This window comes from Haemaphysalis longicornis, unplaced genomic scaffold, assembly GCF_048455015.1.
Source record: "Haemaphysalis longicornis isolate Haplotype H1 unplaced genomic scaffold, Haemaphysalis longicornis Haplotype H1 scaffold_3, whole genome shotgun sequence".
Classification (NCBI taxonomy): domain Eukaryota; kingdom Metazoa; phylum Arthropoda; class Arachnida; order Ixodida; family Ixodidae; genus Haemaphysalis; species Haemaphysalis longicornis.
This window is the reverse complement of record NW_027526335.1, coordinates 76,611,378-76,635,283: the sequence shown is the minus strand read 5'-3', so window position 1 is coordinate 76,635,283 and position 23,906 is coordinate 76,611,378. Positions and strand designations below refer to the sequence as shown.

Genomic DNA, 23,906 nt, shown 5'->3' with positions numbered 1-23,906 from the left:
TGCGTAGTTCAGTTTTGGTTTCGATTTTCTGTGTGCTAGGAACTGGCGAGGCCCTTGCGCCTGACTTGCGCAGTGTGTGTGTGCAGTCTCCAGCTCAGATCTGCGTGCGTACAAAATGTGTACAACCGGTACAACTCGAATTCACGCGCTGAGCAAGTGCCTCCCCGGGCGCTTGCGAGGCTGTCATTCTTTATTGCCCCTGAACTGACGCCGGAACAGCGATTCTGATCTGACCTTGACTACCGCAAGTTCACTACAGGCTACGGAGTGGCAGCTAGCGATCGTTCCCGTTGGAAGAGATTTAAAAGGAGCTTTTATAATAGTTCGGTTCGAGTTATTTTATTCATGGAACTTTTTGCAGCTTTTAGTGCTTCGAACTTTCGCGCAAACGTTCGTGAAGGTAGAACGAAAAAATAGGTAACGAAATGCGGTTTCTTTTTTAATCAGTCAATGTTCTCTCCTCGCGCGCTCTGTGCGGTAAATTACTGCCCATTCAATACTGCGCATTCAGTCCCGCAAGCTTTCCCTTTGAAGCGGTGGAAAGCAGCAAGAACTTGACGAATACAGACAGAATGGAAAACGGGACACGCCGCCGGCTGTATTTCGCATACTACCTTGGCATGCATTCTTCCACTCCGTTGGCCTGCGATCGACCGTGCTCTTTCGTTCCTGCGCTTCAAAGCGCCGCGACTCACCGGCAATATCAGCGTTGGCCCATGTTTTTTAGTGTGTCAATAAAGGTTTTACATTGAGCTAAAGCCACAGTTCACTACACTTCGTTTGAAAAGCATTGAGCCACTCGCAAAATGTCACAGAATGGCAAATAAAGCGGCACAGCGCAAAAATGCAAGGAGATCATACGGAGATTCATTATTCTGTGCACCCAGTACGGATCAGCTGACTCCTTGGCGTCCTCGCGCATGCGATCAGCCGCATTCGAGCTTGCGCGCAAGTGTTGTGTGAGCGTTGCCACATCTTGCTCCAATAGTCTCAGTACATACAACTCGCACGTACGCTAAACAGAAAACACGTCGGTTACCTACCCACAGTAGATAAACTACGCAATGCTGTCGACGCCGCCTACACAATATCTGCCTGGCCAGCGGTCCGCCATGTTACAATTTCTCCCGGCATGCTTCGCTAGCCGGACGCGGAAACGCCACAGTAGCACGTTGCCAGATTACAACCCATCGCTTTCACCGTTTTTAGTAAAGAAAAGCTCAGCTGGCAACCTTCAAATTGTTGTATCATGTCTGCCACCGTGTGTCGTACGGTTCCAATGCATTGGCTCAACGGCGCGCTTTCCCTCTAGAGTCAGTATATTACGTTGTTGCCAGCATACTCTACAAACGCGTGCTGGCAACACTGCTTCGTCCTGACCGCAACCGACGCTGAACGCTGCCCCTCACGGCTACGCTGGCAACACTTGCAACGCGCACTGAACAACGTCCGTGTTGCGGTCAGGTTTTATTCGCTTCGCTCAGCTGTGCTGCCCATCACCAACAGGACGCGTCTGCCGAGCTACAGTGAATGAGTAGCCCAGCTTTATTTAGAAGCTCCTGCAATGTGCCCTTCTTGCTGGTTGCTTTCTTCAAACTGCTGCTGAGTGTTTTCCGTGCGATCCTTGTGTGAAGTTGGCTCACCGTGGTGCATTTGGTGCAGCACCACCACCCGTTTGTGCCAAGTAATCTGAGAGTGGAAGGCGAGCGTTACGCTTCCTGCAAGCTTTCAACATTGGTGCCTGTGCTGCTTCGTGTATTGCCCGGCGTGCTTCCGGCCGTCACTTTTATCTCATAGTTGTGATGGAATATGCCTAGCAGTAGTGACTAATAACTCAGAACTTCTAGATAACCTAGTGTGCTTCAACCTGGTTTTACATTCTACTAGAGCGTGCAAGCTCCGCTTCAGTATGCTATAGTAGTGCATTCTAGCCTGTGGGATCTGTAGTCGCATATTTTGACGTGTGTCGGTATATGTATGTTCAGTTCAGAAGAATTTATTGAGCATGTAGTTTTAAAGGGACCCCGAAAAGCTTTGTGAAGGTGGCAATCAAATGCATTCAGGTGGTAGAACACATAAGGGGGAATTTTTGAGCCAAGTGTGAGCCCCATACGTTGTACAGATAATTTGTAAACAATTTTTGAAGATCGCCTTTCTCAACCGATGAGCGCGACGCCGCAGCGAGCCGACCGCGGGTGACGCAACGGCGACCGCGGGTGACGCAACGGCGATCGCTGCTGACGCAACGGCGAAGGTGCCCCCTGATTCGCCCAATCGCCGGCAAGGTCGGCCGCCGGCGGCGTCACTGCCATTGGCTTCCGCCTGCTCTTCCTCCTTCCTGCGCGATCCCGAGGCAAAGGCGGCAAAGGCGGGTCCACAGTGATTGACGCGAGCCTAGGCGGAGGAATGTAGCTAGCTGCTTTGAAGGAGGCAGAGAGGGAGGAGGAGTCGATCGGCAAGTGGGGAGAGGTGCATTTAATTGCTTATGGCGCAGCTAATACTGAATGTAGATCAATAATTCCAACGGCATTGCATAGCTATATTGGTGCTACGTGACAATACAGGCCTTTTGTAACTTTTACAGAAGGCTTTTCTGGGTCCCTTTAAGTTTGTGCGAAGGGCGAACAACGAAACGCACAATGCTTTTTAACATAGAAGCTCTAGTTACCCTAGCAAAAATTCTGATACAAATTCTAATACACGTATATGCTTATTGCCACTAATAGACTTATCAGTCTGTATTAGTCTATTAGGTCTATCAGCCTGTATTAGTCTATTAGGTCTATTAGTCTGTATTAGCCTATTAGGTCTATCAGTCTGTATTAGTCTATTAGGTCTATCAGTGTGTATTAGTCTGGTAGGTCTATCAGACTGTATTAGTCTGATAGGTCTACCAGAGTGTACTAGTTCTATCAGAACCAGTGCAAGTTCTAACAAAGCAATGAAACATGGCAACACATTTTATTATCAGGGTACACAGGCAAATTCCTCTGGCTGACAGAAATCTGGCTGAATAATTTAATGATACATAAGTTCGTAACCTGATTAAGAACGAACGAATAAATTGCAATGCGAATCCACAAAATAGCTGCAGCATGCAATCAGAAAAGCTCGTCAAACCTGTACGGTCCAGCCATAGGTACACATCGAGCGCATTAATGGCCGATTGAACGCCATTTCCATTTCGATGCAACTTCAAAACGGCATTCACCCTTCCGCAACACGCGATTAGAATGGAGTCTCTTCTTCGTGAGGCATTCCCTTGAGAATGAACAAAGGAGTCCGAAGCGGCGAGGTGACGGGTCAAAGATGGGTCGGGCTGCGGCCCGGATCGTATTTGTCAATGTTAGGCGGGCGCTAGACACATCGCCAACACTTCTGGATGACGTGATGCACACGCTTTCTTCGATGTCAGGCGTTCGTTACACAGCATAGCAGACAGAGCAAAGATGTCCGGAGCCGCGAGGTGACGGGTCCATGATGGATCGCGCTGCGGCCTGGTTCATACTTGCCAAAGTTATACGGGCGTTAGACACATCTCCAACACTTCTCGATGACGCGATGCACACGCGTCTGATGCGAAATAACGCTAGAAGCCGCTTCCTTATAACCGTCTTCTTCCCGAACGTACACACACGCCAGCCGCGCTTTGATGTTGTCGCCATATTGGCTACCCAACGAAGACCATTGGCATGGCTTGGCTTGACTTCGTTGCAGTTTTTTCGGCTTAGATTTCTTGCTGCTCTTCTTGCAGCCTCGCAGGTGGTCAGGTGAGTTACGCCAGCCTCAACAACCGCTACCGCAAGCTCGAGTCCCAGATGAACCGCTGGGGGAAGGACTTTGACGCCCTCGAGCGACGACTCACCAACAGAATGATACAAGTCATGCAGCAAGCAATTCAGCAGGCAATCCTGCCCGTTCAACAACAACTCAACCAACTGGCAGCATCCGTAAGGGGCGCAGCACAAGAGCACGGCAACCCGATCACCGTCTCTCCGCCATGATGACGACGGCCAGGCAACGCACTTCGCTCCGCATCTGGCACTGGAACGCCAACGGCTTTCGGTGCCGGAAGGCGGTCTTGCAACAACACCTTCAAACGTTGACGCCGGCGGAGCAGCCCGACGTCATCATGATACAGGAAACCCACGCAGAGAACGCGCCGTCCCTCCCCGGCTACAGGGCGCACGCTAGCCCGCCGAGCGCTCGCACCTGCGGGCGCGGAGCGGCGCAAGGCGTGTGCACCTTCGTCAGGAAGGGCATCACTTTCATCAAGCAGGACGCACTCATGGGGAACCGAGGAAGCGCCATCGAGATGTGTGCGACGGAACTCTCGGTGATCACGGGCAAGCACAAGCACAAGAGCACGAGCACGATCGTCATGGCGGTCAACGTGTATAGTAACCCACAACACAACCAGCAACGCTTCAAGTCACTACTGCACAGAGCGCGCGGGGCAGTCTCCGCATGCGACGGCGCCATCGTCGTCGCGTGCGGGGACTTCAACGCGCGACACAAGGAGCTCGGCCACGCCGCCACGACGGTCAAGGGCCGAGAGTTGTTGGAGGACGCCGCCGAAGCGGATTACGTACTCCTCACGGACCCAGCACACCCCACACGCATCGGCACGTCCGTCGTGAAAGACACCACACCAGACCTGGCGTTTCTCCACCTGCCCGACGACCGTACGGCTAGCTGGAGGAACACGGGCATAAATCTCGGCAGCGACCACTACATCGTGGAAGTCGTCATCCCGCTCCGACCCAACAGTAAGACCAGCGCCGACGACGGGCGGATCAAGCACCGGCTGACGAACTGGCACGATTACCGCACCGAAGACCTGGGTGAAATCACGGACATAGAGCAGTGGACGCGCAAAGTCGTCGCAGCCGTCGAGAAGGCGACGTCCGTCACGGAGACGTCCGAGGAGACCACGCGAATAGACCCCCGGCTCGCGCACATGCTGGAGGCTCGAAGCTCGCTACAGCGAAGGTGGAAGCGGCAGCGGCACAACCGCGCCCTCCGCAAGCGGATCGCCACGCTCGGCCGAGAAATCGAGAAGTACAGCCGCCAGCTGTGCGCGCAGCAATGGTTCGAGCTGTGCAACGAAGCCGACGGCCAGCTCCATCGCGGGGGAACGTGGAAACTCCTCCGTCACCTGATGGACGAAACCCAAAGCAAGGAGTATCAACGCCACCGGCTCGCGCAAATCATGTACGCGGCGACGAAGGAGCTCGGGGAACGGGAGGTACACAAACGGCTCAACGAGCGCTACCTTCCCGAGACCGCGATGGAACAACAAGGAGAGTACGCCGGCCCGCCCAACCCTTCGCTCGACCGCGACATCGAGGAGTGGGAGGTCCGGCGCGCCACCCAGGCCCTGAACTGCCGATCGGCGGCGGGCCCGGACCGCGTCACGAACAAGGCGCTGCGTAACTTGAGCGACGCGGCCATAACATCGCTCACAAAGTACTTCAACGAGCACTGGCGAGCCGGCAGCCTCCCGCGACAGTGGAAGACGGCCTTCTCATACCGAAGCCCAACAAGCCGCCGGGCATAGAGAGCCTGCGCCCCATCTCTCTCACGTCGTGCGTGGGTAAGGTGTTGGAGCACGTTCTCAACGACCGGTGGCAACGGTATCTCGAGTCCAACGGCCTGTACCCCGACCCGATGCTGGGCTTCCGCTCGCGGCTGGGGACACAGGACGCAATGCTGCTGCTGCAACGCGAGGTGCTGGCTCCGCCGTCGGGACCGACCTCGGACAACCGCGCCATTCTGGGCCTGGACCTGCAGAGCGCCTTCGACAAGGTGAAGCACTCTGCGATCCTGGCCCAAGTGTCCCGGCTCGGCCTGGGACAACGGTCTTACAACAACGTTCGAACCTTCCTGACCGGCCGCACGGCCCGACTGGAGGTGGGCGGGACACAACTCGAGGAGCGAGAACTGGGCAGCGTCGGCACGCCGCAGGGCTCTGTCATCTCGCCGCTGCTATTCAACCTCGTAATGATCGGCGTTTCCCGCCGCCTGGACGAGCTACCCGACGTCCGCTACACCATCTACGCCGACGACATTACGCTGTGGGTGCCGGGCGGCAGCGACGGCCACATCGAGTCGGCGTTACAAGAGGCGGTGGACGGCATAGAGGAGAGCCTGCGCGGCACGGGTCTCCGATGCGCCCCGCAAAAGTCGCAACTCCTGGTCCTGCCCCCGACGGGACGTCACCGCAAGAAGACCGAAGCGGAGCGCAGCATCGTGGTGCGCGGGAGCGACGGCACGGCGATCCCCGAAGCGACGAGCATCCGCGTCCTGGGTATGCACATCGACGCGAGCCGACGCTACAACACCACGGTCGAACGGTTGGTAACAAAGATGGGCATCGCCACGCGCCTCGCCACGCGGGCGCGCGGCATGCGAGAAGCGAGCCTGCTGCGCTCGTGGTCAGCCAGGTGGCCTTCGTGGGAGCCTTCCACGACTGGCGGACCCAAGAGCGCGCAAAGATCGACGCGGCGATACGCAAGTCGTACCGGGCGGCCCTGGGCCTCCTCAACAGCACGAGCAACGCGGCCCTCGCGTCTCTAGGAGTACACAACACGCTCTCGGAGATCAGCGAGGCGCAGCGAACGTCGCAACTGGAGCGCCTAGGGTCGACCCGCACGGGCAGAAGGTTACTACAGCGCGTGGGACTAAGCTGCTCCTTCTACGAGGAGGACGAGCTAGTACCGCTGCGCGACGACATCGCAAGCAGCCTGGTGATGCCGCCGCTACCCAAGAACGTGGCGCCGGGGTGAAACTCGGAGCGGAGGATGGCGCGGGCGTGTGCGCTCGCCAAGGGGTACAATGGGAGGAGCGACGCGGTGTACGTGGACGCTTCCAAACGCCGCGACAGGGAAGACACCTACGCCGTGGTGGCGATACGAGCCGCCACGGGAGAAGTACTGAGTGCGGGCAGCGTGCGAGCCAAGACCGCCAGACAGGCGGAGGAGGCGGCCATAGCGCTGGCCCTGCTTCACCCCGACACGCGAACGGTGTTCAGCGACTCGAAGTCGGCCATCGCCAATCTCGCCAGGGGTACGGTCTGCAAGACAACGATGCGAGTCCTCTCCGGCATCGGGGAAGGCGCGCGCAAGAACGCAATGACGACCGTGCGCTGGTTTCCGGCCCACATGGGTCGGGAGCTGCGAGGCGGCTACAGGAACGTCAACGAGGCAGCCGACGCTGCGGCCCGTGATCTCGCCGCGTGCCGGGCCGCGCCAGCGACGGACGCCGACGTCGACGAGGAGCCAAGCAACGACGAGGACGACAACGGCGCAGAGCCCCTGACCACATACGGTGCTACGCTGTGAGGCAGGCCTATCCTCCGCCCCACCCGGGGCTCGCGAGGAGAGAGGCCGTGCTTCTACGACAACTGCAAACCGGGACGGTGCTTACGCCGGCGCTCGCGCGCCACGTGTGCCCGGACATGTACGAGGACGAGAGAGAGAGAAAAGACTTTATTGTCACACGTCCGGCATGCGGGATCCCCACCGGCCGCGCAGGGCGCGGGGGTCACCCTACCTTACGCTACTCTTATAGTCCTAAGAGTTCACGTCGGGCCTAGGACCCAAGGCTTTGGTGCGCCCCTACCCCGCTCGGACTACTCGGGCGGTCGCCCTTTCGTCTCTGCAGGGCCAGGGCAGCCTCGAGCTGCTGGACGGCCCTCCTTTGGTCACTCGGGTCCGCGGACCCCACGCACTGTCTCACTCGCGGCGGTAACGTCTGACCGTCCGCGCACACTGCGTCACAACCCCACATCAGGTGGGCCAGGGTGGCCGTCGCTCGCGCACAAACACTGCACACTTCGCTCGCAAAGAGCTCGGGGCACACGTGGCGCGCGAGCGCCGGGGTTAGCACCGTCTCGGTCTGGAGTTGGCGCAGTCCCACCGCCTCTCGCCGGGTCAGGTCCCGGTGCGGGGGCGGAAAGTCACGCCTCTGTTCCCGATGCCATGCGAGGATACCGCCGTAGTCTGTCAGCGGCGTCTCGTCGTCTTCACTCGTGGTCGTCGTCGCCTCTTCGGGGACGGGAGCGGCCGCGGTCCGGCACGTGGCGAGACCACGGGCCGCGGCGTCCGCCTCCTCGTTGCGATTCGGGGAGTTCGGCACTAAGTCCCTGCCCGCGTGGGCCGGGAACCACTTTATCACTGTGTCGTGAGTTTGTCCTCACGCAACACTCGCGCAGCCGCACCGCACACGGCTCCGCGCGCAAAGTTACGGATCGCTGCCTTACTGTCACTCAGTACTGTTCGCACGCCCGGGGAGCACGCGGCCAGGGCTATCGCCGTCTCCTCGGCCTGGCACGCGCTTCGGGCGCGCACGCTACACGCGGTTCTCACTTCACCCGTGGTCGCGGACACTGCCACCGCCACGTAGGTGTTCGGTCTGTTCCTGTTACGGGCGGCGTCCACGTACACGGCGCCGTCGTCGTTCTCGTACTGGCGGAGCAGCGCCCTGGCGCGCGCCGCTCGTCTCTCCACGTTCTCCGTCGGGCTCACGTTCCTCGGCAGCGGATACACCACCAGTCTCCTGGTCGTCACCTCGCTCAGCGGCGTCAACTCGGGGCTCGGTTCCTCCGGGGACGTCAGGCCCACTCGTTCCAGGAGGCGCCTCCCGACCGCGGAGCGGCCCAGGCGCGTCAGCTGTGCAGTCCTCTGGGCCTCGCTGATCTCCGAGAGCGTGTTGTGTGCTCCCAGAGACAGCAAGGCCGACGTCCGGGTCCCGTTCAGCAGGCCCAGGGCTCCCGCGTATGCCTTGCGGATAGCCGCGTCTATGCGTTGCCGTTCCGCCTCGGTCCACCGGTGGAACGCTCCCGCGTACGCTGCGTGGCTGACTGCAAAGGCCTGCAGCATACGCAGGAGGCTCGCCTCTCGAACTCCGCGCGACCGCGACGCCACGCGCTTGATCAGGCGTGTCGCTATCCCGATCTTGGTCGCGATGTGACGGGCCGCTGTCCCGTTGGTGCGGTGAGCGTCCACGTACATACCCAGGACCCGAAGGCCCTGGACGTGCGGGACGGGCGTGCCGTCGCCGGCCCTGACAATGATGTTACGCTCCGCTTCCTCTGCGGCTCGTTTCCTCCAGCGTCCCGGCGGGGGCAGGACCAGCAGCTGGGACTTTTGCGGCGAACACCGGAGGCCCGTGCCCTCGAGCGCGGCCTCGACGGCGTCCACCGCCGCCTGGAGACCGGCCTCGATGTCCCCGTCGCTGCCGCTGGTCGCCCAGATGGTCACGTCGTCCGCGTATATGCAAAATTTTATCCGCGGTCCCAGCGTCTCCAGGCGCCGGGCCACCTCGATCATGACCAGGTTGAAGAGGAGCGGAGAGATCACGGACCCCTGGGGGGTGCCCACGCTTCCCAGCACTCTTTCTTCCAGTCGGTCTCCGCCCACCTCCAACCTGGCCGTGCGTCGGGTCAGGAACGATCGTATGTAATCGTAGGTGCGTCTTCCCATGTTGAGCTTCACCACCTGGGCCAGGACCGCCGAGTGCTTCACTTTATCGAAGGCGCTCTGCAAGTCCAGGCCCAGGACGGCGCGGTTGTCTTTCTGCGGGACTCCTCCGGGGGGCTCCAGCACTTCGCGTTGCAGCAACAGCATCGCGTCCTGCGTTCCCAGGCGCGAGCGGAAGCCCAGCATGGAGTCGCTGTAGTGGCCGTTGTCTTCCAGGTAGCGCTGCCACCGGGTGTTGAGGACGTGCTCCAGCACCTTGCCCACGCAGGACGTGAGCGAGATGGGGCGCAGGCCCTCTATCCCCGGCGGCTTGTTCGGCTTGGGCAGCAGTATCGTTTTGGCCGTCTTCCACTGCGGCGGGAGGCGGCCGCTGGCCCAGCAGGCGTTGAAGTATTTCGTCAGGGCCGACACCGCGGCGTCGCTGATGTTACGCAGCGCCTTGTTCGTCACCCTATCGGGTCCTGCGGCCGATCGGCAGTTCAAAGCCTGTGTCGCCTGACGCACCTCCCATTCTTCGATCTCGCGATCTAGGGCCGGGTTGGGGGCGCCGTCGTACTCGGGGTGGTCTTCGTGCGGGGTGGCCGGCAGGTAGCGGTCGTTGAGTCGCCGGTGCATCTCCTCCTCGCCGAGCTGGGTGGCCGCGGCATGAAGGATCTGCGCCATGCGGTGCCGTTGGTGTTCTTTACTCTTCGTCTCGTCCATGAGGTGGCGCAGGAGCGTCCACGTTCCACCTCGATGGAGTTGACCGTCGGCTTCGCTGCACAGCGCGTACCACTGCTGCGCGCACAGTTGGCGGCTGTAACGCTCGATCTCGCGGAGGTGTGCAGTGTGTGCGCGTGTGAACGCAGACTTGGCCCACTTGATGTGGGGATGTGCGGACCACGACTCAAGTGCGGGGAGGCCGATCCTCCCACCGGACATTGCGGACTCAGTGCGCTCTTCGGGGCGAGAAGATCAGCTAAGGGCCATCCAGCGGCTCGAGGCTGCACTGGACAGGCAAAGGCGAAAGGGGAACCCGCACTCCCCTCGGCCTCCTCCTGCGGGAGCGAGGGCTAGGGGCGACAGCGGCGGCACTCCAAGTAGCCCGCGCCGACCAGACGCAGACCTCGGGGTCGGCCCGACGCCGCGGTGAGCGGTGAAGACTACGGGACGGTGAAGCCCTGCGTGGCCTGATCCGTCCCCGACTGCCGGTACCTCAATAAAGTCCTTTCTCTCTCTCTCTCTCTCTCTTATCGCTGGCGCAGTACTCCCAGCTCCCATCAGCTCTCTTCATGTAGCGCATTTTTTAGGAGCGAAAATGATAAAAAAATGTTGACCTATTTTGCATAATAATTTGGTTGGAGATTTACAGAGATTTATTAGTGAACAAAACGCTTCATAATATTATACCAAATAAAAATTATTGCTCAAGGGTGATCATTTCAACCTTTTGTCTTGTGATTTTCTGAAGAAAATAAAAATTCAGGCAATAGCACTTTGCGGGTCCATTTGTATAAGTTTTTATTTAAACCAATACGTCTCTATTAGTTCGTATTCGACACAGCTCTATCAGATATATTTGTATTTGTAAACCAATACGTCTCTATTAGTTCGTATTAGACTCAGCTCTATGAGATCTATTTGTCTTTGTAAACCAATACGTCTCTATTAGTTTGTATTAGACTCAGGTCTATCAGATCTATTTGTATTTGTAAACTATTTTGCTCACTCATTCTGAAAAAAATTGTCATTTATCGCGTTCCTGATCATCATTTAGCAAGAATGTAGTAAACAACATCAACTAAGATTGCTTGCATGAAGTGCCGAGCGCAGCGCATTTGCTGTGCCGTAAAGTTCCGGAAGAACGTCCACCCAAATTTAAGTACAGTGATATCAAGTGAAAAACATGAGATGGGCGAACTTACCGGTCAGGTGCGGAAAACTACGAAAAGGTGGCCGCACCGCCAACCAAAACTGCGGAGATGTCAAGAAAAAATTCGAGACTGGCGAACTTCTGGGTCCAGCGCGGAAAGGACGAATAAGTGACCGCATCCACACATGAAGAGATGATTCGGGTTTGTTTTGTTCACTCATCGGCGCTAAAGCCATCGATTTTACGGGGTGGGCGCGTCTTTCAGTAAATTGAATATTTCACCCGTAAAAGGAGGTGGGCGACGTTTCGGGGGAGGGCGTTCTCTGGGAACTTTACGGTAATCTAATCGAGACGCGAGCGTACATTTCGCCGGCGCAGGGAGCTCGCTGTTACAGTCGCTAGAAATTCTAGCCGCTGTATTGTTATGTAGCGACGGTAAAAATAAGTTACCGTTCACGAAACTCTCGCGCATGCGACGTCGACTTCCGCAATCACCAGTACCTCCTGCTCAAAGTCCGTAATGACTGAAAAGGTAGCAAAAAAAAAAAAAAAGGGGGGGGGGGAGGAGGGGGGGGGGCGTCGTCGTCTCATGTGCGACCCACTCGCTTGAACCAGGGTAACGACGACGCTGTAAACCAACGACCGCCGCCGTCAAAACTCGCGGACATTCCGGTGGCCAACCATGAAATGAGTGCTTCGCCTCGAACGAGGTCGGACAATGTCGTTATCGCAAGCCGCCGAGCCAACAAATAGTTCTGTCTCGTCAGGGTAATAACTTTTGTTAGCGTGAGCGAATATGCTTACTATTTTTGAAGTTGTTTCTACAAGAACTATACGCCTCGAGCGCGGCCTGTAGGGGCGCCACTGAAATCCCCCTAGCGGCCCGTTTCGAAAGCAGCCGCGGGAGTCGCCGGCCCGCTCCTCACTGTCACCGTTGCTTTCGGGGCCCGTTCACGACGGAGATTTACCGTTTGTAGGCGCTGGAAATACATATTTATGTGGAGCAGTCACTCTGTTTGCAAATGTGGTGTGTTTACGAGAGTGTCAATGTGTGTGACGCGATCTTAGTCTGGTACATTCAGTCTGTACAAGCGCCAGGTGTGCGTCACAGGTCGGCGTCGCGAAACAGGGATATGCATATGGAGATGATTGTGATTCCACTGCTCTCAAATTTACTAACAGTGTCTCCGTAAGCACAATTTCCCCAGATGGCCATGCCATGGCTATACATTACGATGTAAATCAGTTTTGTGCGCTTATATAACCTAGTGGAGCGCTCATACCTGACAGCACGCCAGTTATGCTTGCCAATAACATACCTCAGATATTGATCACTACCCTGGACATAAATTTCCCGAACATTCTACGAATTAAGTACGATGGATAATCCAAAATTATACCCGGGATCAGCGCACCTATGAAAAAGAAAAATAATGCTGGGGCGTCTTGTCGTGAGCTCAGCGCCCGCAAACATTCATATATGTTACATATATCCTCCGCGAGCAGGCCGGAGAATGGCTTCTACAGTAACGCCCATTCGCGACTAAACGTTTCTTCGAAGCATAGTCATACGACGCAGGGAGCCTGCAGAATCTAGCACAAATGGAAATCAGGCCTTATCAGATACCCCACTCTTCTAACGACACCTTTTATCAGTTTTGAACTTGTACCTCAAAAAATGCGTTCGCCGAGGGATCAGCTGTTAGTTGAAGTCTAAAAACTAGAGTGACGTGAACGAGTAGCTTGTGTGTGTGATTACTAAAACGTTCTTTCTTTGATTTCGCTCCGCAATCGTACACAACAATACGTAAGCGTCCCCCTCCCCCTCCCCATGTCTCGCGAAATAGCAGTGCATTTCGCAAACTAGTTGGTCTCGTAAGTCCTACCCGGGTTAAGTTTATACGAACGTCTTTAGAATTTCAGAAGCTGCATTGAGGGTATTTTTTTTTTCATTTCTGTAGGAGCTATTTTGTTTCTTCCGGGCTTGCAGACAATTAACTTTTCAGTGGTTAATTCACTTTTCTTGGTTCTTGCTATAAGGCATGAGTGCACATCTTTCATGACGCAGAGCCTTGGAATATACTTAACATTTTCGCGTGGCTTATATTCTTATAAAAGGCACAAGTTATCAGGTATGGCCATCGCATCCCCGATATATATATATATTTTTCTACGACGCATATATTCGTAATGAGGCCGCATTCGTTGTCCGCGCTACAAAACAAAACACACCTCTCATTGTGCCAGTATCAGGTTTAAAGGAGGCGACAATAAAATTCACTTGTGCCGGACGCATTCGGAGGTGACAGCGATGGTATGCTGCTGCCGTCGCCGACGCCCGTAACAGCGGCCGAGACGGACGCAGAGCCGCGTTCCCGGATAGCTATTGTTGGTGTCTGAGCACCCTACCAAGACGCAGCGGCTTTTGAAGTGACCTAAGCGTGCTGTTTACTTGCAGACGTCACCATAACAAGTTTTTTAGCACTTGGAAGGGCAAAAAGAAGCGAAAGAGAACCAAAACATTGCATGAGCCCCTATGGGCCGCGTAGCGCTAATCCCGTTAACTCCGCGGAGAAGCGGCGGCAGGCGGCGCAGCGATCGCAAAGCTCGAGGCGTATAGAGTAGATTTCTTACACAAACGAAAACACTTTGAAATCCGTCTCAGGGCCCCTTTAAGCACGCGCACGGGCAGAGGCGCTGACGTCTTCGTTCAATGTCGTGCATGCCCATTTCATCCGGGCACCAAGTTGCGCGTGCATATGAACGCAGGTGCTGTGGTATTTTCCTGTATACGCATTTGCCACCGGGTATCAGCATGCCAAATAGCCGCATAAATAGGTTATGATGATGGCCATGAATAAAGGGACCAGGCGTCTCTATTTACGCGGGACTTGTCCCGGTTTTGTGGCTGTGGTCCCACAGTCACGGCAGCCTGGTTGTGGGACGGTGTTTTGTCCCGCCTTCGGCGGAAAATATGGAAGACAGGTGTAAAGCCCTGTGTCAGGAATGCAAAGCTGGAGGAATGCAAGGGCCAAAAGAAACCGTTTAAGGAACTGCTGACCGTAGACGACGGGACATAAACATACAACACAGCGCATGTTTCTTCTCAAGTCCCAATGTCTGAGCTGCTTTATTTAGTTAGTGTACCAACAAGCCGTTCAGCACACCCTTTCACGTTTGAGGAATGGTGGGTGGACGTGCTTCAGCACTTCGAGCTTTGCAACAATATCAAGACAATCGTCGAGTACGCCATGTGCTTGGCAGGCACAAACGCACCAATGAAAAGGGTGTTTTCTTGATGAACAAGATGTGGATTGCAGAGAAAACACGCCTTTATTTGACCACACTCAAAGCAATGAAGGTGAATCTGCACATGACGTGCGAGCGGTGTACAGGGGATACGGCCCGTTCGTCTTATGGCGTTTCGAATAGGCCCGTTAGTAATACAAGCACTGAAGGACTCTGGTAATACGCTGTTCGTGACTGGGGAACATTCTTCATAGGCCCGTTCGTCGAATGGGAAAGTTCGTCATATGTGCGACAAGGTAAACCCCCACGCGCTATGAAAGTTCGTCATATGTGCGACAAGGTAAACCCCCACGCGCTATTTTTTGGAGGACACATAAGCCTCAGCGAAATAGATAGGACGGATAACGACTCAAAAGAGTGAAGCGTGGCAGACTGGCAGCACAATGAAGAAAACTAGGAACACACGAAGATAAACCTGAATCCCCCTCGTCATTGTTGTGGCCGCTTTGAGTGTACTTGAGCTTCACAGGAGGACAGAAAGATATACGACAAGACTTTTTAGCGCAAGGCGCTACACAGAAAGGACTGTGCGAGTCACGTGGTTTCAGCCTGACTTGTCTTTTTTTTTTAATTCTTCCTGGTGTACATCCGGGGGACTTCAGCAATGAATGCCAGGGAGAGTAGGGTAGTGACAAGGACCAGTAGGGCAGTGTTGTTCGAACCAAAATATAGATACAAGGTTAACGGCCCTAGACAGAAAAGTGAGGCAGGTACAAAATCTAAAGACCACAAAGAACAACCCGCGCCCCCTTTTCATACATTCGGTCGTCATGGTAGTTCTTGGGCGAATTTCCTTGAGTCCATGCCTTGAGGCCCACTTCAGGACGGAAAGCTGTCGTACACCATTCACAAACAGAAACAACGCGCAAAAAGCACGCTGACTGCGACACGGCTTCAAACCGTGTGATCAGCCGCTACACAACGTTGGGTTTGAAAACGTTGAGGGCAGCCGCAAAGAATATTGCGTATTGAGCTAAAAAAAGTTGGTATAACAATTGTTTCTTCGAGTGTAATGACGGTCCATTTTGTTGTGATTTGTTATTGGTTTATTACAAGCATTGGAGCCAATTATTTATAATTACAGTGCAAATTACTTATAAACTTTCTTACGCAGCATCTACAAGGGATAATGAGAGATGCCTTATCACCGCTTGTACACTTCTAAAGAACGCTACGAACACAATTTTTCTGCCTTGTGATGAAATTTTCTCATGGACAGAAGGGCATATGACGAATGATCCTGTATGACCAAACGCCCTAATTACAAGCCGGCGAAACGCCCTGTGGCTCATCAGCAAAAATGAAGAACTGTTGAGGGCAATTCATTCAAGCAAGAAGTGTCAGTTGATGGCCAGGGAAAAAAATCTGGAGAACCAGGAAGGCCGCGTGGTGCAGCTGCAGTAATACAAAGTGCAATTTGTAATCCAAGCTATGTGCCACGTTCTCCTTTACATTGGGATCAGAGGATTATGGTCACTTTAGCCATGAATGCCGTGCATGCGAATGCAGTGCTTATTAGCTAACGGCAGCTGTTGATGACGTATACGAGCGCAAATTAGAAAGCCAGATAGCCAGCAGACCATTGAATCCGGCATCAGCGGACAATCAACTCTTCGCAATACAATCACAGACATGCTAGTTAACGGATTAAAACTCATACCAGCGCACAAAGTATGTTCGTAAATACAAGTCTGCTCACAATCTAGAAACGTTGCAGCATACCAGTGCGTTGAGTGTACACGCGCGTTACCGGCACCTTTCACCCAATACCTCCCTTCCCTTTTGCAAGCCTTCTGTGTTAGCGCGGCACGGAGCTCTCGTGTACCAGTGTCCCAGCGACTACCGCGGCAGCGTACGCTGTAAGAATAGCGGGTGCGCTACAAAGCCGCGTACGTAGCCCAACCGACTCACGCTTCCGGCTTCATAGCCTGACCAGCAGCAGCGGAAGCAGGGTTGGCCTGAGCCACCCGGACCGCACTGCGCCGGAGTCGCTTCTTCGCTCCGGGCCTGCTGGTCCCCCTTCCAGCTTCTGGTTCTCGGCCGTCCTGCTGGTGGTGGTGGTGGTTCCAGTGAAATGGCGCGTACCCTCTCAGGGGGATTGGCCAGGAAATGGGCGCCTTACCGAAATAAATTAGGTAATTTTTGTAGGGAAAGAAAAATATTTAAATATTAGGATGGATTAGCAGTAGATGAGTAGAGAAATAAAAGTAAGGAGATTAGAGAAAGAAAGAAAAAAAAGATAAAAACGAACACCATTTAATGAACATTGGAAGTAAGAAACACGAAGAAAGTGGTACATACGAAGCAGTGAGCTGGGCGCGCATATTCTTGACAGGGGAATCCAGTAGGGCTAAATGATGTCTAGTCCTGCTGCCGGCTGTGGCGCGGTCGCCGAGGAGAACGAAGCGGCCTGCACGTGGCGGGGAAACAGCCGCGCCGCGGCATCGACATAAGCGGCCGCAGCGCAGTAGACGATGATGGTGTCTGCAGCGAGTCGGTTATGCTTTCAATGCATAATCGCCTGGTGGGATTGCTGACGGATAGGAACTTCAGTACTCCCCATGTTACGTTGATTCCTATGAACGCCGACGGACCCTCCGTCATGCTAAACAGCTCGCCTGAACGCGCGGCGCAGCGTCCACCCGCGCAGTTCCGTCAGTTGGGTGGGCCATGCCTGCACGAACCCTTCATCGAATCGGTGTTGGCACAATGCGGACGGTCACGTTCTCCTTTGTGCTGTTTTGCAAACGACTACACTTCGCTGTATACGCCAGCCCCTTCCATTGTAAATAAAAATGCGTGTTACCGCCACCACCATCACCAAGCGAGCAGCGCATTAAGCTGGTTATGATGATTATGGTGGTAGTGCTCGTGGCCCACAGAGATGGTACATACCTCCTTCCCCCATGGTACATACGGTGGCACACCGACTTTTGAGTGATTGAACAAGACGATTATGTTTTAATTAGTGAGCACGCTTAGACAGGACGGAAACGGAAGAGCGCTGAACCAGCCAAGCTGTTCTGGCACCCAGTTTACCCAACAAACGCAACAAATCATCGTAGACCCCGTGGTTCAACAGCCTAACACCCTTTAAAACATACCCACGACATGGACTATGATTCTTCTGTACCTAGAAGTGAAGTGCCAGCGGACTGCGCAAAGCACATAGCGGTCCCCGCACAGGATACGCCGCCCAATAAGAAGTCGAGGGCCACCCCAGACGCTTCCACCACACCCGCTCCTCCTTGCATCAGTTCTTTTCCCGCTGTTTACCCGACCCCACCTCCCGACTGACCATTCCGGGTTCACACTGAACCAACCACCAGGTTTTATGTCACCACAATCCCTATTAAATTAGTTCAACAAGTTATAGACCGGTGCCTAGGCACCCAGGGATATCAGGGGTTCATGATCTATGAGGTGTCCAACACATTAGCCGTCCATCTTGCACGCCTGGATGACGCTAACAAGATCTGCAGTTATTACCAGCATTCCGGTTTCCAGCGATGGTATCGTGAAAATGCACTCTTACTTTGCCTCTGGGCCCAATGAACAGCGCTGTGTCCTATACGACCTGGACCAAAATGACTCCCCTGCAACCATTCTACGGGAGTTCAGCTCCCCCCCCCCCCCACACACACACAAGGTTCTGGCTGTCCGGTGTATGGGTAGAAGCAGGACCTACCTAGTCACCGTACGAGGTTCTTCTACCATACCGGAAAGGTTCTATTACAATGGCTGTGTACATCTTTTGTGGACGTGCGCGCGAACAAGGACAGCTCGAGACAATGCACTCAGAAAGGTCGGTCTCAGGTGGGATAAACCAGATGACTATACAACCGTTGGGTGCAGGACGATACATACTGCACGTCGAAGATGTGCACGTAACTGGACTTCATGCATACCCGTAGACGCGAAAACTTATCGGTTTCGTTACTATCCGTGCTTTTTGCAGCTCCTCTCTCTTGCTTTCCTACTTTCCTCTCTTTCTCTGACTTTCCTACTTTCTTCTCTCTTCCTTTTTTTAAGCCTCCTCTCATGCCGCGTGGAAAAAACACGAAGCAAGAAAAAAAAAGAGCACTGCTTACGAGCCGCCTCCATAATGTTCTGGCTTCAGGTGCTTGGGCGTTTCTTGTGTTTTGTGCCGCAATCGTTCCGCTGTTGCTGTGGTAGTCGAGCACACCTCCCAGTGCATGGGACGGGCATTTTGCCAGCCGGATGCCCCCGGCGACTACTACTTTCCACTGCAACGTTGACCAATGCAGAGCGACGACCCACGCAACAAGCTTTTGTCATTGTACCCGCCAGGTATGTGGGGCCTGCAGAGCACGCGGCCATCGATCGGCGTGCCCTCCTGCTGGTACATTACAGCTGGCGTTCCAGGCGGAGAAGCCCCTACGTGCCTCGGGAGGCATCGTGGCCATAGCCGCTGCTGCCGCACCCACTGCAGCCAGCGTATCAGCAGGGCCCCACCCCCTGTACCCTCCGTTAGCACGTTCTCGGGCAAAAGCCTACGTTAACAGAGCGTCATCCAATGACCTTTTATGACTATGAAAGCTCTGCAACTTACAAGATCTCATCATCATCACCATCATCATCATCATCAGCCTACTCAGGTGGACGAAGGCCTCTGCCATTGACCTCCAACCGCTCCTGTCCTGCGATGCTCGAGTCCACGGAGCACCGTGCTCCAGTTTACAGTTTACCCTCGAATTTCTCTATTTCATGCCTCCATCGGGTTAATGGTCTTCCCAGTGCCGGATTAGGAAATTTGGGGGCCCGGGGCTACTGTGTCCTTGGGGCCCCAATGATGATGATGACGACGACGATGATGATGATTCCGCTTTATTATGCTTAATTTTTCGGGGCCGATGTTATGCTGTGCGATCAGTGATAAATTATACATAATTTTACAGTTTCTGGAAACAAATTTCTTGGCTTGATGTCTAGTATTATATAACGAATTTTATCAGGCGGAAAATTTAGTATTGTTCGATAAATGGTTCATTACAAATTCACAATTAATCGATGTGCGTCGTCAGTTTGCAAATGTCATTGAGCAGAAGCGTATTCTCTTATAAGAGGCACATTTTATTAAAGATTTAAGGTTGTAGTTTTATACGTATAAAAATCAACAGGACAACTGTATTGTCGCGAATTGTAATGAGTAAAGTATTTTTCGGATGTGCGGCGTCGGTTTGGAACCAAATCCCCGGTCTGTAGCTGATTTGGCAGGGGGCTCAGCATGGAGATGGTGTTGAAAGTGTCTGAGATTGTGACCAGTGTAACGAATTCGAGATGTTGTTGATATGATGAACAGAAGTGAATAATATATATATATATATATATATATATATATATATATATATATATATATATATACCATATATATTAACAAAGTGGAGTACATGAGTTATAAAATAAGAACTTCAAAACTCCAGTTAGACTCCAGCTGCAAATGCGTGAACACCCCTTGAGCGCCCCAAACTCAAACTCTTCTCTCTCGCATGATCCTGAGTACACAAACCACGATGTAAGAAATAACTGTTCTTACACCGTCACATAAACCGTTCAAGCGACAACGACTGGGACTCGTTTCCTGCAGCAAGATCCGTCAAATCAACCAAAACACAGCTGTATTCATAAATGAAGCCATAAAGAGAAAACACAAGTTTACTTCTTTCAAAGGATGGCTCGTTAGAATTGTACTGGCGCCACTTTTAAGGTAAAGTTCGCTCAAATAAGCTACATAACTACGAAATAAGGGAATGGCCATGCGACGCACTAGCTCATTTTCCGCAACAAAACCTACGATGCCATACCAGCCGGCTCTGCGTTCGGCGGAGGGCGGCAAAAGAAAACGCAAAGTAGGCAGAGCTTATAAGCTTTCCGAACGAGCTATTTGCGCTTAAATTTAGGGTACATTATTTTAAAGCCGTAATAATGGTGGGGCAAACAGTGGAAGTTACGAAATCACATGTAAACATGGAAGCCTCATCATTGTACTGTACCAAAGGGGGCTGGGGCCTCTGTCAGGCTTTGTAGCCTTTAGTCCCAGCATGCGTCCTCGTACTTCTGAGGAAATAAAATCTTTGAATCTTTAAGTACCGATGCGTACTGGTGTTCGTACTGCGCGCACTATGCTTAGCTACACTGGACAACGGGACTTTGGGGTTTTCTGAGATGATACTGGCCGATTGACGCAAGCAACGGTGTCTTACCTGACCATATTTGTCTAGTGAGCACAATGTTTCACGAAACGATTATTTTATCTCTGAACAAGAACAAGCCAGATTTATATAGGGTAAAAACAAACCAAAGGCCGAAAACGGCTTGCCACGGTATGGTGGCGTCATCTAGGTTCACTAATGGTCAACAAGTCTTTCCAATCGGCTGCAGAGCGGTAGGTTCCGGTGATGTCACTGCAGACCACGAAAACGCACTATTCAAAACGCACTATTCAAAGATAAAATCAAAATTTTATCTTAAATAATTTCTCAGTGAATGAAGCACTGTTTGCATTGGGACAAGCGCTGGGGGACATTATAAAACACGAAATCTTGCAAATAACACAAATTCGTATTTTTCTTCATGGCTCCTTTAACTTCCGATGCCACCCTCAATCTGCCTAGCATCAACGGTCGGGACCCCAGGTCTCACGAGACACTGTCTAGCTCGAATGAGCCGCCAAGAACCTTCTTCAAGGTAAAACCTCGGCATTTCTGCAATGTTCCTGTAGTTCTCCACCTGCATATATGAGAGGGCTCAAAGTCCGCGCAGGCAGCTGTCACTTACAGACATCTGTCAAACAGTTGGCCTCCACGGTTTACTGGCCAAAATCCTGTAGGTTACCCGCGCAGACGAGAAAGCACGCGGTGGTTAGAACACGCGCCGCCTGTGAAGGAGGTTGGGGGGTGGCGCAGAGGTTCAGCGCAACTCAACCTTCCTATCGCAGCACGATTACCACAAATACAATAAGCAGAAAAATGTAGCTTTTTGGGCTGGATAGCGGTCCATTTCGTGCATGGGTTTGCGGATGGCCGTCGAGCATTCAGTGGCAATGAACTTATGTTGCGTTGCTATGATGGTCTAGATATTCGGCAAGGCACTGCACATTAACGGGTCCCCTTTGGGTTGGAGAGTGTCAGGTGAGTGCGAGAGATGGCATCAGACAACAGTTTAGTATGGGTAGAATGTCTCTGCTCACCCCCGCGCTGCTGCTCCCGTTGGTGCCGCACAACAGTTACAGCAGCCAGTAGTTCATCGTTCGGTCGTCACTGACAGTGAAAACACGGTGAAGTTTATCGTATAGATCCGGGATCTACGACGGAGGCGAGTCGGGGTCGACCTCTCGCTTTCGAGTCCTCAGCACGTCTGCCTCGTTCACTGTTTTTCCCGCGCTTCTTCGGGGGTTCCTCTCCTCCTGCCGTCGTGCCCAAGCGGGACCAGATCTGCGGGCCGCCCTTTGTTCCGAGCCCTCCGCCGGCTTATGCCAAAGCGAAAAGCCCCCACGGGAACAAACAGCTTACCGTCCCCGAGTCGCGGCGCAGGTCCGCTTCCAAGACGGCATCGAAGGGGTCGCAAGCAGGATGGGTTTTAAGTGGACGCAGCTTTCATGGTCCCGAAAGGAAACAGACGTTCTGGTTCTTTGTCTGGCGACCACGCCTGAGCTGTTCACACCGCCTTGGCCTTCTGATTCCCCGGCTCTAAGGAAGCTGCTGGGGTGGAGCTGGCCCGACGGCCTCGGCGTCTACACGGAGTGGCGCCTCGAGAAATACGCTACAAATGGAGCCGCGCGGACGCGTAGCTTCCGCAACGCTTGTCCCTCGGACAGCCTGCACAGGTTACACCACAGAAGCGCGGGTTGAAGCGGAACGACAACGCGAGTGGCCTACTCAACCTTTGAACATTTAAAAATCCATTCGCTCACCATTGGCGCAGGTGCAATTGCATTCCAGTATACAAAAATACACAGGTTGTGCGCAGATCAAGCAGCAAATGACAATGAGAAATCCTCGAGGCATTTCGCATTGGCGAATAAGGCGATGGCTGTGCCAGCGTCTCTTTCGAGGCATTGTCCAAAACAGAAGTATGGCTCCTGAATCGCAGATTAACGAGCACGAGTGTAAAATGCATGAGGCTTCTCCTTTTTTCTGTTATGCCTCAGGTTTTTTTTCTTTGTGTCCAATCGATCGTTGAACCCCCAAAGACCCAAATCGCGAACGAAGAACGAAGCCATGCGACAAATTTTCGCGCACTACGTGAACGTTTCTAGGAACGATCTGAATGTATACATACGCGTGGTTTATGCGATAAAGGCATACTATTGTACTCCTGCCGGCCCATCTCACAAGGTTAGGTCTGCCCGCTTGCTAACTCACTCACTCACTCACTCACTCACTCACTCACTCACTCACTCACTCACTCACTCACTCACTCACTCACTCACTCACTCACTCACTCACTCACTCACTCACTCACTCACTCACTCACTCACTCACTCACTCACTCACTCACGCACTCTGACTCACTCACTCACGCACTCTCACTCACTCACTCACTCACTCACTCACTCACTCACTCACTCACTCACTCACTCACTCACTCACTCACTCACTCACTCACTCACTCACTCACTCACTCACTCAGTGTTCAGTCTGCTAGTTCGGTACAGGAAGAGTTAGGTATAAACATAACAGCAATGGAAACAATATCTTCTGCTTTATCATTTTGAGAAGATCACTCGCGATTGTGTCTTTGAAAGTGCAACAGTTCAGGTAGTGCTAACAAACTGAATCACTTGAGCGAGAAATATCGAGTCCATATCAATCGCCCTTATGTTATTTAAATTTCAAAACTTTATAGAACGGGTCGTCACTAGGTTCATGAAACGGGTAGTCACCGCAATGAACTGTCAAGCGCTATAAATTGAATATTCTTACAAACTGTGTACGAAGATATCTGACCTCCTAGGGCAATTCTTAACTTGTCAGCAATCACATTTAAAGTTCCTCGGTTTAAACAATTTACAATGTTCTTCAGGCATTGTTTCATTATTCGCATGCCTGATCCTTCCTTATACCGAAACGTCCGCGCACTGAAACGTTCGCGTACTTAGAGGTCCGTTTACCGAAAAGACTACTGGAATGACCTGTGCCGAAAAAGACAGGAGCTGAGCTCGGGGCCTTTTTATGTGGCTTCTTAGGCACCGTCAAGCTGTGTACCCGCGACTTTTGGTCCAAGACGTTTTCTAAGAAACC

The 23,906-nt window shown here is 53.2% G+C and overlaps 1 protein-coding gene and 1 pseudogene across 2 annotated transcripts in view; one reads left to right on the top strand and one right to left on the bottom strand.

Annotated features, from left to right (window-relative positions):
- LOC144174656 (uncharacterized) overlaps positions 1-5,560 on the top strand; it is a 44,851-nt gene extending 39,291 nt beyond the window's left edge. The window contains exon 2 of the mRNA XM_077703442.1: positions 3,755-5,560. Within this exon, the coding sequence (XP_077559568.1) occupies positions 4,001-5,560 (1,560 nt within the window). The 5' untranslated portion in view covers positions 3,755-4,000. The remainder of the gene's footprint in view (positions 1-3,754) is intronic.
- The window catches only part of LOC144174657 (2-aminomuconic semialdehyde dehydrogenase-like), an 85,421-nt pseudogene extending 62,916 nt beyond the window's left edge, over positions 1-22,505 (bottom strand). The window contains exon 1 of the transcript XR_013323504.1: positions 22,176-22,505. The product of XR_013323504.1 is annotated as a 2-aminomuconic semialdehyde dehydrogenase-like (transcript). The remainder of the gene's footprint in view (positions 1-22,175) is intronic.
- Positions 22,506-23,906: the final 1,401 nt, after the last annotated feature.